At 35.8% G+C, this 16680-nt stretch overlaps 1 protein-coding gene across 11 annotated transcripts in view; it reads left to right on the forward strand.

The window, feature by feature from the left end:
• Positions 1-16680, forward strand: part of LOC120426763 (protein groucho) — a 322942-nt gene that overhangs the window by 270305 nt on the left and 35957 nt on the right. For 5 of the 11 annotated variants that reach the window (XM_052710549.1, XM_052710546.1, XM_052710547.1 and 2 more), the window contains 2 exons: positions 11137-11274; positions 11593-11628. In XM_052710549.1, the coding sequence (XP_052566509.1) occupies positions 11137-11274; positions 11593-11628 (174 nt within the window). The remainder of the gene's footprint in view (positions 1-11136; positions 11275-11592; positions 11629-16680) is intronic. The other 6 variants (XM_052710550.1, XM_052710548.1, XM_052710555.1 and 3 more) reach the window with 2 other exon arrangements.

Genomic DNA, 16680 nt, shown 5'->3' on the forward strand with positions numbered 1-16680 from the left:
ACCCAATCCAACTAAAACTTCCCACCAACCATCGCGATCACTAAATTAGGATACACCGAGATTCACAGCCCGAAATCGCTCGCCGATGTCCCGAAGTCAAATTCGATAACACTCTGCCACTACTCTTTGCTTCTCTCGAAACCAATACCCCTCGCAGCAGCTTATCATCCCAAAAAGAGCGGGAGTGCGAGATCCAGTCCGGCCCTTCCGGCCGAACGCTTCTGTAACCAAAAACTACATCAAAAGCCTGCCAGCAGGCCATTTATACCAGCACTTCCACGTTCGATCCAAGTGTCCACGTTGTCGGGGCAACCCTTCCGGAAGATCTTCTTTTTTTAATAATATATATTTTTTACTTTAATTTTGTTTTTTCTATGTTCAAATTTGAAATAATCAAGAAAATATTTTTTTTTATTAAAATGTTATGTTTAGTAATTTAAGGTTGCAACCAGGCCTGACCTGAGTCCCTCGTAGGACCACTTTCGGGCTCCAACGTGGAACGACCCGGAAACCGAAAAGTGTTTTGATATGTTTTAGTCTCGTTTGTTGCCAGCAGCAGCAGGCACTGACTTCAACGACGATGGCAGGATGCTGCCGAGCTAAAGCATGGCATGACATGTTTGCCGCCAGTGCAAGTCTGCTTTGGGGGGTAGCACGGAGGGAATCATCTAATTTTGGAAACATGCTTCAGTTTAGTGAACGTGTCGACGGGAAGGGAGGTAGACACACTCTGTCCAGCAGAGAAAACCAACGACCAATGTTCACGCGGCGATGAGATGCAGGGGAAGATTTTTCACATCCTGTCTCGGACGACGAAAGTGCAGTCTATCTAGTCCGGGTGTCCAGCGCAGCGGTGATGCTTGTTGAAAAAAGGGGAGAGTTGGGGCGAAGACTTCAGTTACTGAACAATTCATCACAGTTCAGACGAAGAGTTGGGTTTGATCAAATCATCCAAATCTTCTCGAATATCTCAGGATCATAGCTGCTTTCAATATCTTAGGATTCACTCTTTTAGTATGAGATTTGACCAACCATAGTATCGAACCCAAACGTCCCCTAATCGAATGGTTTGGTCACCCATTTCGGGTCATCGCATCATCTGGTTCCGAGGACCAAGGAACCGCATCATCATTACCATGAGCACGACGACGATGATGACCGTTTTGTTCGAGGCACCGGGAACGAGGTATCTAAAAAGCAGTTCTAAAGGACCAGTTTGTGGTTTTGGCAACCGCTCGAAACCGCTTGCCCTTCCCGGGGTGTAGAACGTTCCAAAAAACTGGACGGATCTGCTGGTCCTGACCATGGCAGGCCCCAGAACCCCACTGTGTGAAACGATATAAAATCGAATGATAGACTATGTGAAGCCTTCCAACCTGGGGATCCTTACGGTTCCTAGACCCTCTCCCTTCCCCCTCCTTTTCGGACAAGTGGTTGCGGTGCATGTGATATGAGCAAATCGATTCTGTGCGCACTGGAGCTGCCGGGCCGGGTGTAAGAGTTCCAAATTCCAATAAAAGAGGACCCCAGCTGCACCAAACTTGCACACATTTTAGGCATAGTCCTCTGTCCACACACACCAAAAGTGGCGTCCTTTTCGGACGCCATAATGCACTTTGCGCCAGAGAACATTGACAGCGGCCCGGACATAAAAGGTCACCACTGACAGTTCGGAGAGGGGCGGAGGGGAAATATCGTTTGTTCTTTGTGGACTCTCTTACATGGCTCGACAGCAGAAGCATTGGCTGACCAATTTTGGGGCTGCTACTTTGCGAAGCGAAGCGACGAGCGACGGGGGTTTTGCAGGGATTTTTGCCAATTAGAAGGCACTTGTACCAGTCATGATCTATTGGCGTTCGGGAGCAGTCTGACGAGGAATGGCTGCATGCAACTGAGCTGAGGTTTCAGGGTGCTGGCAGTTCTAATGTGTACGGGGTGATTATTGGTTGGTGATTTGACTTTGCAGAACTGGGGATGTAAATTGACCATGAATTAACTGCCAAATAGTCAATTGAGGATTCTAAGGGATCATTACACTCGAAGCTTTGTTTTTTTTAATATTCACATTCGCGTATGTTGATCATTTCAGAAATCAATAAGTAACTTTTAAAATCAACCCATGCTTTTAAATAAAAAAAAAAAACCAAAAACATGTAAATTTACATACACGTGGTCTTGTAAACTTTTTCCTCATAAATTAAGATTAAATTACACCGAAAAAGAGGTAATTATAACCCATAAAATTTCCAACCTTCCAAAAATACTGTTTACGTATTTCGTATACAACTTGCATACTTCATTGGTGTTCTGTGCTCGTCTGGAGATATAACGCTGATGCATCGGTCAGAATAGGTTGAGGATTAGTGCGTGAATATTACCAAATTTTTGATATAATTTTGCATTAACTAGTGAATTTCTACAATCTAGGTATTTTCAACAATATTTTTTTGTTTTTTTTTTTCAGGTTAATGCTTTAAACATAATTACAGTTATTATGCTTGAATTTATTTTAAAACAAATCACAGCTTTTCCATATTATAATAATCTGTGGTCTCGGAATTCAAATTTTGTAAAACAGAATTATAAGTCTTTTCTGGATTTAAAATGCTTAAATCACGGTTATAAAATGTATGCTAAATCATTTTCCATCGATTTCTCAAGTTCATTCAAAGATAATTTCAATTTTAATCAGTAACCCTCAATTTCTGAGGAAATTTTGAAACCTGATAAAAAAAAATTGAAAAGACAAATATTTCGATCTACAAAGAACAACAAAAAATTTAAATGAGTACAAAATATAAAGGCTGATGATATTTTTTATAAAATTTTCGACCCGCAAAAAAAAAACTTTAAAACTTCAATGGAAATTAAAGTGCAATCAGCTGAAATCAGTTTAAAATGCATTCCTTTGTGAATTAATTTTAGCATGATTGGGTTTATTCAAAAATCCTAATTTTTTTTAAAATTTTCGATTTTTTTTATCGCTGAAATTATTTTTTGGTCGAATCTTTATTTTTTTTAAAAAAAGACTTATGATGGCCTGATAAGCAACATTTAAGCTTTAGGAGGCTGAATATCAGCAACAAATTCAAATAGAGAAAATTGTAGGAATTTTCTCAGCTTTAAAAAAATATAGTTTGCAGGTGTGCTTTTCTTTCAAAAAACATTTTGAAATTGAAACAAACAGAACATTTTGAAAAAAAAAATCACCTCAAAATGCATATAAATATAAAACGGTGCCCCTTATAAAAAATAAGTGCAAAGTCATTTATTAATTTTTAAAAGGGATTTGGAATTCTATTTCACATTATATACGATTTTTCCTGAAATATTTTTTTTACAAAAATCTATTTCTCAAGTTTCAGATTATGCCCCATCCTAAACTCCATCGCAAAAAATCCCCTTCGAAAATTAAAAAAATCCTGTTCAACTTTTAGTGAAAAAATGGCAAATAAAACAATCGATGTATGTTTTCTACGAAAACGAAACTATTGGCACTACGCCCCCCGGGGCATGGCCTTCCTCTAACGTGGGATTTCTGCTCCAGCGCCTCTGACGAGACAGGAGAAACCGGGACCGACGTTTTACTTCACCATCCGATAGAAGCTCAGTGGATAAGGCGGGAATCGAACCCGCGTCTCATAGCATCATCGGGATCGGCAGCCGAAGCCGCTACCCCTGCGCCACGAGACCCATATGTTTTCTATGTACCTTTATTCTACAAATTCTTAACCATAACCTATAACTTTTCTGAAGACATTAAATCGATCAGAAAATCTCTTCTCAAGATACAGATTTTCAATTCAAATGCACATTTTGAATGACCAGTCCTTAAAATTTTATGGAAAAACTAATGATAAAGATGGCATCTTTTGACAGAGGAAATGCATGGCAAAAGTTTTATCCAAATAAAAAAAAACACAAAATAAAATATCTCAAATTTCTTTTACGGATTTCTAGAGAACTACTCTATTCCTCTATCAGAAAAAAAAATTAAGGGCAATCAAATATTTCTTGAGCAAAACATTCAAAATATTCCAGCCAAAAACTGAATTTTGGTGCTGATGTTTGATCCAGTTTGTAAAATTTCGAATATTTTGATTGGCATTATTGAAATCTTTTTAGCGCTTATTTTATTTATTAATTTCTACCAACATTTTTCAAGAAATTCTCCACGTATGAATTGACCTTTTTTTCAGCCCAAAATACCCGTCCTATTTTCGTTTAATCCACCCGACACGTGTACCAGCTTAACCAACTGTGCCTCGCCTCGCATTTCACCGTCGCAAAATTAATTCCATCAGAGTGATATAAACTCCACAAACCACACTCTGTAACCACCGCGCCTCCCTGCTGCTGTCACCGGCACAAGCAAAAGGCTGGCCGGGAAAGTGGGAAAATTAATCTGAAAATCGAATCGTTTGGGCGTGGGCCATCCGAACCACTCTGCCACTCTTTTGGAACCCCTTCTGGCAGGCCGATAATTGTTACCCGGGTAATAAATAGTTGCATCAATTAAAGTTGCCTTGATTTATAATTACAGTACTTGTAGGCTGGTTTGTTTTCTTTTTTCAATTTTTCGAAAAAATCGAAAAATTGCAACTAATTTATTTTCGAAAAAGTAAACCGTTTTGAAAAGTTCTTCTCGCTACAAAAAAAATTGAGAATATCCCAGTCTGCGGTTTCGGGGTGGAAACCCCATCGGCGAAGGAAATCGGCAGCTAATGAGGTGGTTTTATTTATTTTTAATTTTTATCGTTTCACACTTGCCCACACGCCGCCGTCGCCATTGGTGATGTTTGGTTGGAAATGAGTTACAATTTCTGGGGGGGGGGGGGCGCTCGCTGCCTCGGGGACAGATTTAATCAATTGGGTGCGTTGTTGAGGGGGGGAGGGGGGTTTCGATGAGTTTAATTTATTTCGGTACCGATTAATTACATCAGTTGAGTTGCGATCCCTCACCCCAATCAGAAGTTGGTGGTGGGCGTGATCGCGAATTATAATTATGCGATGCTTCACCGCGCCCGTCAATAATGTTGTTTTCGTTTTGGTTTGCGGCCAATTTGGGTACCTTGTGTGGGTGTGTTTGTCAGTGCCCACGTGGTGGAGTTGGGTTAATTGATGTTTGTGAACTTTTTTTGTTTCTAGATAGTAGTTTGATCCCTACAGCAGTGTAGCTGACAGCTTTAAAGTGTGATTAATTGAAACAAGGATTAATAACTCATAAAAAAACTTAATGAAAATATTGTTTCGCCTTCGACTTTTTTTAGTAATTATATATATATAACTTTTATAGACTTGAATATAACATAGATTCAATTAAAAATTGTATTGGGATATTTATATTCATCATTATTGTCAAATTGTCTTATCTCGTAAAAATCGATGAATATTTGTTAGAAAAACCATGTATTTCCGTCGGGCACCTAATGTAAACTTATCAGCACCTTGACTTACGAATGCAGCTGCAAAAATTTTCCCAAGTCTTTGCCTACACTGCAAAGTTTTAAACAAAAACTTGAGCAAACTATTGTCAATTCTTTGTAAACCACTTCATCGTTTCATTTGAGTTATATCAAATATGAATTCTTTTTTTTTGCTTTTTGAACTGGAGATCTAAAATTCGTTGAAATGTGGTTCGTGAATTCATAAGTCCTTTTATATTTAATAGTTGAATAATTTTAATTATTTGTGCTTTTTTTCCTACTTTTTGCCAAAATATAAAAAAAAAACTAGACTTCAAAATAAGAAGTAAAGGTTTCTGTTCAAAGCCGATCTTTTTTTCAGTGTTTAATTTTTTATCAATTTAAACTTTTACTTGAACATATGAACTACTTTTCTATGTTTTGAAATGGTATTTTATATTTTGGTTGCTTTTGACAAAAAGATGATTTTGGTTATTAATTCGACATATCGTGATACGTCCCGTCCGTGTGGATCAATCGGACCGCGCACTGGATTCACAATCCAGAGGTCGCCGGTTCGAATCCCGCGGCGGGCGCTCTAAAATTCTTTGTGTAAATATGGGTATTTGGCGCCGTCGCTCCGTGCCATACTTTCATACACTTAGGAGCCCAGGGCGGCGAAGTCCTTGTAGATAAAAAGGAAGACACTAGTGGTTGGTACTAGCAATGGTGGCCGACAGCTATAAAAGTCAACTTCGTTTTTTTATCGTGATCAATGCTTGAAAAGGGATCTATCACTGAATGGGACTGCACGATATTCGATAGAACCTTCTGTCAGCGATCATTTCCCAAAACGATATTTGATCGCTGACACACAACGCCTATCATGATCGTCGTTGCTTGGCGACGGTCAGTGAACGTAAACACGAAGACGAAACGAACGAAAAATCAGCACCACTCAAGCAGCCGCCCGAACGAGACAACGTGCTCTTTCTCTTTCTCTCGTTTTTGTCTCTCTCTTCCTAATGTATGCTGCGTGGTGACAGGAGTCATATGATTGCTATCATTGGAGAGATGATCGGAATCTCGGTAGAATGTCAAACGAACGCTCTCCAAGCGATTTTTCTCCTGGAAGGAAGTCAATGATTGTGTGAGTGACTTTGCGTAGCACTCATTCCTTTGTGTGTGAAACGAACGAAAGTAGAATGTAAAAATCAGGTTGTCGTGGTGAAGACGATTGGAGTGTTCTGTCAGCTATCACCAAAAAAGTCGAAATTTCGCAAGCCCTGATCGTGATACTTTTCGCAACAAATTTAAAAAAAAAAAAAAATTCCTCTCTCTTACAGCTCAATTTCACCAAATATAATATAATAATAAAGTTTGTATTGGTCTAATATAAAAAAAAAATCTTTCAGAAACCACAGACAATTACAATTGCAATTACAAAAAATTGTATTCAAAATTCATCATCACTCTTGTCTAAAGCCGAAGCTTTTATAACATCAAGACAACCACAATTTCCAATAATTATAAGTTAAGCTCGACATATCGAGATAGAAGAATAATAGCAAAGCTAGACACATAGCGTCTAAAATCTTGAAAAAAAAAAAAAAGGAAAAATCATTTTCATCAACCTGATCTGAAATTTTCATTTCTTTTTTTTTTGGCGTTTAATTTTTCGGCCTTCTCCAGATTATATTCAAATACAAAAAAAAAACATTTCCAAAAAGTGCCATACAGTCCAACCTAAAGCACCCGATATTTGGACTATCCGAAGTTCGATTATCCCAAGGGGTGGAGTAATCTTCGGACTTCGAGTAATCAAATCATGAACAAACATTTTTTTCGTTTATTTTTGCTTTACTTTTACATAAAATTAGAGTTCTGCAATCCTATATAAATCAAGATTTACTGATTGATTGGCTATTACATAAAAAAAAATGCATTTCTTTAATATTCCTTCACCGCCAGTTTGGCCGCCATCTTGGATTTAAAAGTTTTAAATCATATTTTGGGGTAAGCTCGACAGTAAAAAAAGAGACAACGGAAAAATGTTTTTTTTTTTTCTAATTCGATTATCCGAAGTGAATTTTTTTTACCTTCGGATAGTCGAGTCTAGACTGTATATGAAAACATTAAATTACAACAGAAAACTAATATAATTTTAGAAAATGTCACAATAGAAAAACGTTGGATTTTGGGATGTGGAAAAATTTATTTGAAAATTTTGAAGGTTTGATAGTGCTTTATACCTTTTTTGTGTAATTTTACTTAAATTATTGGGTAAAAAAAGTAAAATTCAACAGAATCGGCGCGGAAAAAATTGTATTTTTTGCTAAAATTTACGAAAATGGAAAAAAAATCGGAACACCCTAGCACAGTTTTGTGAAGGATCGGGCAACTTTTTATTGGGATAAATTGGTGTATAAAATTCTACAAATAATTAAAAAAAAACATAAAATTAGAGAAGTAAAGTTTTTTGGAGGACAAAAGATGTTGAAATGACCACCGGCAAACAGAAAAAAATAAATCGAGAAAGAATGTGGACATTAGAGGGCGAAATTCAATGAATGTTTTGATCTAATCTAATCTAATCTAATCTAACAAAAACGCAGCCAGTCCGATGAAAGCATGCTGGAAAGTCTTGTGATTAGATTACGCCCCAAGCACTTTTCTTGTCAATATTAATAATTGCAGTACATCCGAGAACACCCGAAAATTTATTGCAAAAATTAAAGCGGCCAGCCCTACTGCGTTGTGTTTACCGCAGAGAGGATTCTGAGAACGGATCACATTTCACAGAATCTACAGGGGAGGAGGGATGCGTGGACATACCGTACCAAACGCTCCGATTTATGATTGCAGTGGTGTTGTGTAGGTTGTGTTAAGTGTAATAATACATAATTATCCATTAATATTCAATTTATAATGAGTTACCTGCATACCGCTTTTCCATTTATCGCGAAATTCAATGAATGTTTTGATTAAAAAAACTAGACAAACAATGAACAAATTTATATAAAGAAAGTACGCAAAAAGTAGCAATAATTCATTGAATAAAATATCTGATCCTTCTAGAATGCATAAGTCTCAATTCCTCCCCTCTTTTTTCACCCCCATTGAACTTGAGCAAACTCTTCGGTAGAGAAAACTCTTGGAAGGCAATATCCCCACCTAACTTACAAGTGGCCCAAAGTCGCCCCATCCCACCACCGACTCTTCACGGAAAACCCCAAAAGCAAAACAGCAAAAATGTTTTCACAGCATTGTACAAGTGTGAGTGTGTGTGTGTGAGATTTTTAACAAGGAAAAATATCGAAAAATCTGCCAACATACTTTGTATGCTGCCAGCAAGGACCAGAACAAGTTGCTACTTTACAGAGCTGACTTACTGCGGGAGGACGGCGGGGTCGTCTCGACCAAAAAGTAAAAGATGATAAATTTTTATTTCCCTCCGGAAGGGTCACCCCCCTCTTCGTGCCACAATGCCACCCAGTTACTGAAGAAAGTTTTTCTAAAGGTGCTTGGAAAAGTGTTGGGATCGGTCTAAAAATTCTACTCAATTTACCAAAACTCTAACAAAAAGAACAGTTGTGTACTTCTACTTTAAAATCAAAATCTCTATTTTTTACAGTTTAAAAGTTCAAAAATGACAAACAAAATTTCCAGCAAAAAAAAAAGCTCAGCCGACTCTCAACCGGCAACTTTACGGTCCTTAAAATCGATTCTTATTTTATTTGCTCTCTCCGGAGCCCCATTCCTCCTCGGCAGTCTCAAGTTGCGCCGGAAAAAGTTGCTGGAAAAAAGCTGAGGAAAATGGTAGCGACTTAAAAAGATCTTCCTTCTCTGCTTCCGATTTTCTTTTTCTCCTTCTTTTAACACGGGGGGACAGATTTTCCCTCTCATCTTAAGGAGGAGAAGGGTGGGGGGGGGAGGTTTGAGCAAACTTGTGAAGCAAAATTAAGTGGAAACTTTTTTTTGCGTCGCTTTCTTCTGTCTCCTGGTGGAGACTGAGAAGGAGGAAGAACCCCAGAGGGTAAGCTTGATTGAAAAATAATAAAACGAAAAGTGGTAAAAGTGGCGATCGTTATGGTTGTGGTGGTGGTGATGGTCGGGGAAACTTAAAGAGAGAGAAAAAGAAGGAAATGTGAAGAAAACATGGTACGGCCTTTGAACTTGGAATATTGAGCTTGGGTTGGAAAAAGGGGGAGTAAAGGGGAAGGATTATGGAGTAAATTAGGTGGAAAAATGGTAAATATTCTTGGATTTCCTTCCCTTTTTTCTTTTTTACTGAATTTTTTAGAAAGCCTATCTTGAATCAGGGGGTCTTAATGTGACATTAATAAAAACATAATTTGGTAACTTTAACTGTAACCAAAGAACTAAAGTTAAAGTTGTCAAAAGATTCACCAAAACAAAAAGAAATGACTAACTATTTTTATTTGTATGTCCAAAAAGAGGAAAAGAAAATGTTAAAAATACATTTTCATCAATTCAGTACAAATAAATTTTAAACAAAAAAACATTTATCCATATAAATTATTTATATAAGATCAAGGACATTAAAACTGAACATTACTGGATCACTTTAAAATTTATGTCACTCTTCAAAATTTGTTTTATTTCTTTCTTCTTCAATTTTCCTTTATGAAAATTTAGATTAAGAAACAAAAATTTTAAATTATTAATTTTGGGACCACAAATCGTAAAAACACGTAATTATAACGTTTGACGAAAAAGTTTTTTTATGAATTCTTCGATATTTGAAAAAAAAAGAAGCAGAATCACAACTGTTATCATGTAAAAAGTATTTTGTGATATTTAATGGTTGCAATGTAAACAAATTTATAATATTTTTAACTTTTTTTCAGAAGAAAATAAAGTCAGATAAAAAAAAAATATCAAAATAGATTTAGAATTTTGATAAATAAGCATTGGTAAATATATTCAATAACTTAGTTACAATTGATTTCAAATGTTTTTTTTTGTTTTTCATGGAAATAATCATTTTTCTACTTGATTTATATTTGTGCATTCAGAATTTAGAGAAAATTTCAAAGGTGGTGAGAGTTACAATTTTTTTGTAAATGATTTAAGAACGTGAAAAAATAATATTTTGCACATTTTTAGCGGTTTTTTATCCAATACGAAAATCCATTGAAGATCTGGCAGCACTGCATAAAGTTATGAGTACCAAAGTACCAGAGTACCAATTTAAGTAGTTTTTAAAAGACGAATTGCAAAAATTTAGTTGAAAATTACTTCTTTACTGTCCATTCACTAGCAGGTATTAAACATACTGCCGTTGAATCATAAACTTTGTAAACTGGAAACCCTGCCATAGAATATCGCCACTTAATGAGATTTATCCAACTTTTCAAGGTCAACTGTTTTTAATTATCGTCACAATGACTTCGGAACCGGTTTAAAAAGTTTATTTCAATGAGTTAACTTTGAAGATCTGGCAACCCTGTCAAAAAATATCGATTTTTCATTTTTCTTTTGGAATATTAATGGAATGAAAATCCAATGTTATTGCACAAATATTTCAATAACATTTTGAAAATCTGGAATTACTGCCAAACAACAACGGAGACAAAGAGAGTAAGTCTTCCTGCTGTTAAAAAATAGTTTTGTATTTCACTGATATTTTTACAAAAAAAAAATGTATAACAAGATTTTCAGAAACCTTCCTAACATTCCATTTTTTTCCTCTCCTCTTCATTTCCAGACGGAAATCGCCAAACGCCTCAACGCCCTAATTGGCCAGCTGTTGCCTTTCCTGGCCACGGAACACCAGCAGCAGGTGGCACAGGCCGTCGAGCGGGCGAAGCAGGTCACGATGCCGGAGCTAAACGCGATTATCGGGGTGAGTATTTTTTACAAGTGGATAATTTTAAAATATATATATTTTTGGTTTTGCGTTTCCTGAACTTGATTTGAATAGCTCAAATAGACGGTACTTTTGCCGGTTGCCAAGGAATGCTTAGCAAATATTTTTTTGTGATGATTTTCATTTCTTAAGTTGAACTTTCAGTTTGCCAAACTTCCCTAAATGTTGTAACCATCGCGTCCGTTCTTGCTAAAATGGATTTCTTTTCTCTCTTTTCCCCTTTTTCGAACAAAACTCAATTTTCGCGCGTCCCAAACCAATAAAAAAAAACAAAATCGTGTTCCTTCAACCAAGCAGCAACATCAACAGCAGGGAATTCAGCAACTTCTAGTAAGTTAATAGAAAAAATGCTTTTTCCCTTTTTTCAAACCAAACATCAAAGCACAATTCCTTGTTTTTACTAAAAAAAATAAACTCATCTAATGTACCTATTTTTTATATGTTGTGTTGCTCATGTTTAACTGTCTCATCCTCGAATTGGTTACAAACACTAAAAAAAGCATACAATTTTATTCACAATTTTGCCGTACCGTGTTAATCACTTTTCGTTGTCGTTGAGTTTAAGTCATGCCAATTAATTAATCAACACCACCACTTTTTCGTGTTTCATTTGCATTTTCAATGTTGTTCGCGTGTGCTTAATATAAATCCATGCATCTCCCCTTAACAACCCTCCCCCACCTCTCCCTCCCCTTCTACCGCAACAAAGTATCCAGAGCATTTTGTATTAATTTCGCGCGCGCCCGGCCGGCGTGTCCAAATTAATCAGCCCAATCTCGGCCCACACTTTCCGGCGGCTTAATTTCCATTGTTCGCGCTCGATTATTCTCTCCCCCGTGGCGCTGGTGATGTTCATTATTTTCATTAATTGATCGTATCGGTAGATGTCGGAACAAAAGTCCCATGGAGGGAGGACGGGAGGTGGGGAAGTTTATTTCGATCCCAAAGCTTTTCAGCGTCCCCGGGGCTATCCTTCGCTCTTCACTCCCGGTTAAACCGCAACATAACTGGCACAGATTATTTTAAGCCACAATACGGTCGGCACTGTGGGGAAGGATATTAATCAAAATATTAATTTCATTGTTTCGACCATTTCTTCTTTTGTTTGTAATTAGTTTTGGTTACAATTCTTCTCTTTTAAAAATTGAATCGAAGTAGATATGTTTTCGCCTGAATTTGAAAATTTATTTTAAAAATAGTGGCATAAAATTTCAATGATGTTAAGCAGGAATAAACTTAAATTATGTGAAAATAATTTAGTTTAAAGACAATTCAATATAGAATCAAACCAAATAAAATTGGCTAATTCAGATAAATCAGCTGCTTACCTGTAGAAATAAATGCTGTTTTGGAAATATTTTTATAAATAGTGAAATATGTATTAAAATAGAGGTGTTGGAAACAATTTTCCGACATGATTCTAATTTTTTTAGTACACTATATTTTTTAACCGAATTTGTTAAAACTTTTAAGATTTTTCAACTGCTGACACGATAAAATAAGCTGATTGTTTATAAAAAAGTTTGTCACTAAAAATAAATTTTAGGGGACAAAACTTGCAATCTTTTCAGAAAATTACAAAATGCGTAAACAACTATTGGTCCCAGTCATGATTTTTTTTTAATAATTTAAAAAACTGGAAAAAGGTCAAACTATTTTTTTTACTTAAATTTTTAAATTAAAATCGAATTTGCAATCATAATGTACTTAAATGAAATTTTGATAAAATGCACCGTTTTAAAATAATTGCCACCTTTAGGTAACATTTTTGAGAAAATTCCCTACTTTTTGCTTTTTTAAACTTGGTAAAGTAGCTCAGAAGTTGAAAATTTTCATTTTTAAATTTAAAAAAATATTTTTGAATGATAAGCACCTCTGATAAACTTTTTTGGAAAGCTGATAAAAAAAATTGAATTCGAATCGATGAAAATGAATTTCTGTAAGTGTCAGTGATGTCACCTAATTACATACTTATTTTCAACTGGCGATATCTCGGAATCAGTCCGGAAATTGTCTCTATTTTCAATGTTAAAAATGTAAACTTTAGCCAAATTTTCTGATCTTTAAAAAAAGTAATTTCAAAATTTTGATAATTATTTCATATTTAAGACAAAATTATAAAATATTTGAAATATTTTTATTCACAAGATTAAAATATTTTACAAAAGTTTAAATTTAAAAAAACGAAAATCGGATCTCAGAAACTAATTGCCTGATTTTAGAAGTTTTAGAGTGAAAATTTAAGAAAATTTTCTCAACTCTCCACAAATATTCATTTGAGAGGCGCTGCAAAAAAAATTTTTATACTAAAAAAAAGAAAAAAAAAGAAAATGTATACCTAAAAGTACTGCCCACCATCGAAAAAACGGCTAATATCCACTTTTGGCAAAAACGAGATATTAGCACCAGATGGTAGAGGATGTTCCAACGCATCTTCTGCAACTTGAATTTCACTGAAATAGTGTTAAGATTTGGCTGCCGATGCGAAAAACCAAACGGCTAATATGCCACTCTTATGGGAAATTACCTTGACGGAGATTTGGTGACAAACACTAAAACGCGTTTTTCTCGGAATACTTGATTTGGCATAATAGCCGAATTTTCAATTATGGGCAGAGTAGCTGTTACTTGAAAACAGTACATCCTATCTGAACAAATTTTGAAGTACTATTGCAAATTTGATTTAATGTTTTTTGTTAGTTGTTTGTCCAGATTTTTGATATTTTCAAAACCACTATTTAAAAAAAATCATATCTTCTAAAACAGTTTTTGCACCATCACGTAATGTGGCTCAAAAGATGTATTTCTTGTCCCCACAAATAAAAAAAGTACTTTGGGAATTCAACTTTAAATGATAAAAAGTTAAATTAAAAATTTGGATTCATTCCGTGTATCTATTTTTCCGAAAAGTCCTAATCATAACCTACAACTTTGCCGAAGACACCAAATCGACCCATTTCGTCTGATTATCTCCCAAAATTGTATGCAGAGTTGTAAAGAAAATCCAATGATGAAAAATGACTTGTTTACATAGGGAATGCATGGCAAAATTTCACCCAAATAAATGAATGAAAATTTAGAAATCGCAAAAAAATAATTGAGGAATGAAACCCTAGGATCATTTTTAAACTTACAGGTTTAAGAAGATTCCTCAAACCCGCATTTAACCTAAATATGCTTTTATGGCCTAATTTTTTTTTACTTAAAACCTAAAATGTTACAAGGGTAGAGAACTACTTTAAATGGTTGATTTATCTCGAAAAAAAAATCTTTCCAATTCCAAATTTTGAATTACCAATTTAAAAAAACAATGAAAACAATTTTCCCCTTGCAGGGTCATATGTAGTTCAAAAGTTGTTATTTTCAATACTCTTAAACATACCAGAAAAAAATTGTACTGTTTTTGCGCATGTCTATTTTTGGGTTAAAAAATGACCAAAAGTTGGGTTATTTCTAAAGAGTGTTCCTATTTTTTTAAGAATTTTCCTTACATATACCTACATTTTTTCCGATGCTTCCATTCTCATGGATTCTAGAATATTAAATATCATCTAGATTTTCAAGATCTTTTAAATATTATTCTTGAGGTCAGAAATAATAATAAAAAAATGTTTAGGAAGCCAAAACATGATTCATTTACTGAATTATATCTCAATCAATGGCCTATTTTCATTTGCATTGTTAAAACTTTATATTAAACAAGCTAACCCCGACAAACTTCGTCTTGTCATTTTTCCACTTCTTGACGTTTTTAGCCTCCTGTGATCAACATTTGATTTTACGCAAATTTTCCCATACAATCTGGCCAAAGTTGTCCTCTTTAGCGTAAGAACCTTCCTTGGGCTTATACGAACCCAACGCAGCAAAGAGCGCTTCGATCCGACTTTTCGTTATCAACTGATGCGCGTTCGAACAAAACCGTCGAATTTTTTTATATATTTTGAACAAAGCTGCTACTAAAAAATTGCACATCCGCATATATGATATCACGAAAAAATAAGGTATCAATGCTAAACGTCATTTTTCATCTTTTTCATAACAGCAAAATAATTTTGTGGAATTGAGAAGAATCAAGTTGATTCAACGCAACATTTTGTTCAACGAAATGTTAGTTGAACCAAACCTCGTACAACATGTTTTTCTGCGTGATAAAATTTATCAGAATCATTGATTTTGATAATTTGATGGACAAATTCATAGTTCGATAACACTTTCTGAACACGAAAAATTTAAATCCACTTCCAAAAAAATTACGCCAAATTTCCCATTATCATCACTAACAACTCCAACCGCTGCCTGTCGCACCAATCAACCGGTGATTACCACCTCCCACACACAATCCACTTTCAATTTTACTCATTATAAAAGTACCCAATTCTCATCCTTCTCCTCCCCTCAACCTCCAACAAGGCGGGCGGGATCGCGCGGAATCAAATGTCAACCGGTTAATTAAACTCCAATAAGCCACGTGTTGATTGATAACGATAACGGCGCAAAAGGCGACTTTCCCCCCCTCAAACGCGAGTGAGTGAGTGAGTGAAACTGTTCTGTCCTCTCTTTTTGCTGAGGAAGGGTGTTGGGAGGCCGGGGGGTAGTCTCATTATGTATTTAGTGGTTTTCGGTTTGTGCGGTCGTCGGTGGTGATATACATAAATGATAGGCACCGATACAACGTAATCCGGAAGCGATGAACCGATGGAATTTTCAATAACAACCGCCAACCCCAGCTTTTGGGGGGAGTGGGTTGGGGATTGGGATGGGTTTTGATTGGATAATTTTTCATCAAGTTGAAAGTGGCTTTTTGCGCCCACTTTAGTGTTCTTTGGGATGATTTGATTGATTAATTTAGAACCACATTTCTCTTTTTGAGCAAGAACTAAATTCTGTTAAAAATAGATATTCTAATTCTGGCAACTTTTCAAACTTTCAAGACGCAACACAAGAGCAAATTCCATCCAACCAATCAGCATCACAATCTCTTTGTTTACGTCTTCAACTCATCAAAGGCTTCACCCCAAAGTTCAAGAAAATCGTTGAAACAGATCAAATTTGCCTCCCCTTCCACAGTGTCATACTTCCAAACCACTAAACTGTTCAAGCATTCTTTTGGCGAAAATCTTATCTTTGTCGAAGAGTCATCGACAAATTCCCGTCAGTTCACACAAAAACACACACAAAGACACACAAACACACCCACACCAGGCAGATAAAAGACTCGCTCTCCGCTCCACCCTCGCCCACCCAGAACTTGGATGGTTCGCATTCAACATTTAATTAACAACATCATCACGTTCCATAAGTTTCTCTATTATCCTTCGACGTCCTTTCCCCCCAACCCTGCCTTGGTTTCTGTTTGCCAACGGCCATAACCAAGCCCCGTCC

This window comes from Culex pipiens, chromosome 3, assembly GCF_016801865.2.
Source record: "Culex pipiens pallens isolate TS chromosome 3, TS_CPP_V2, whole genome shotgun sequence".
NCBI classification, from domain to species: Eukaryota; Metazoa; Arthropoda; class Insecta; order Diptera; family Culicidae; genus Culex; species Culex pipiens.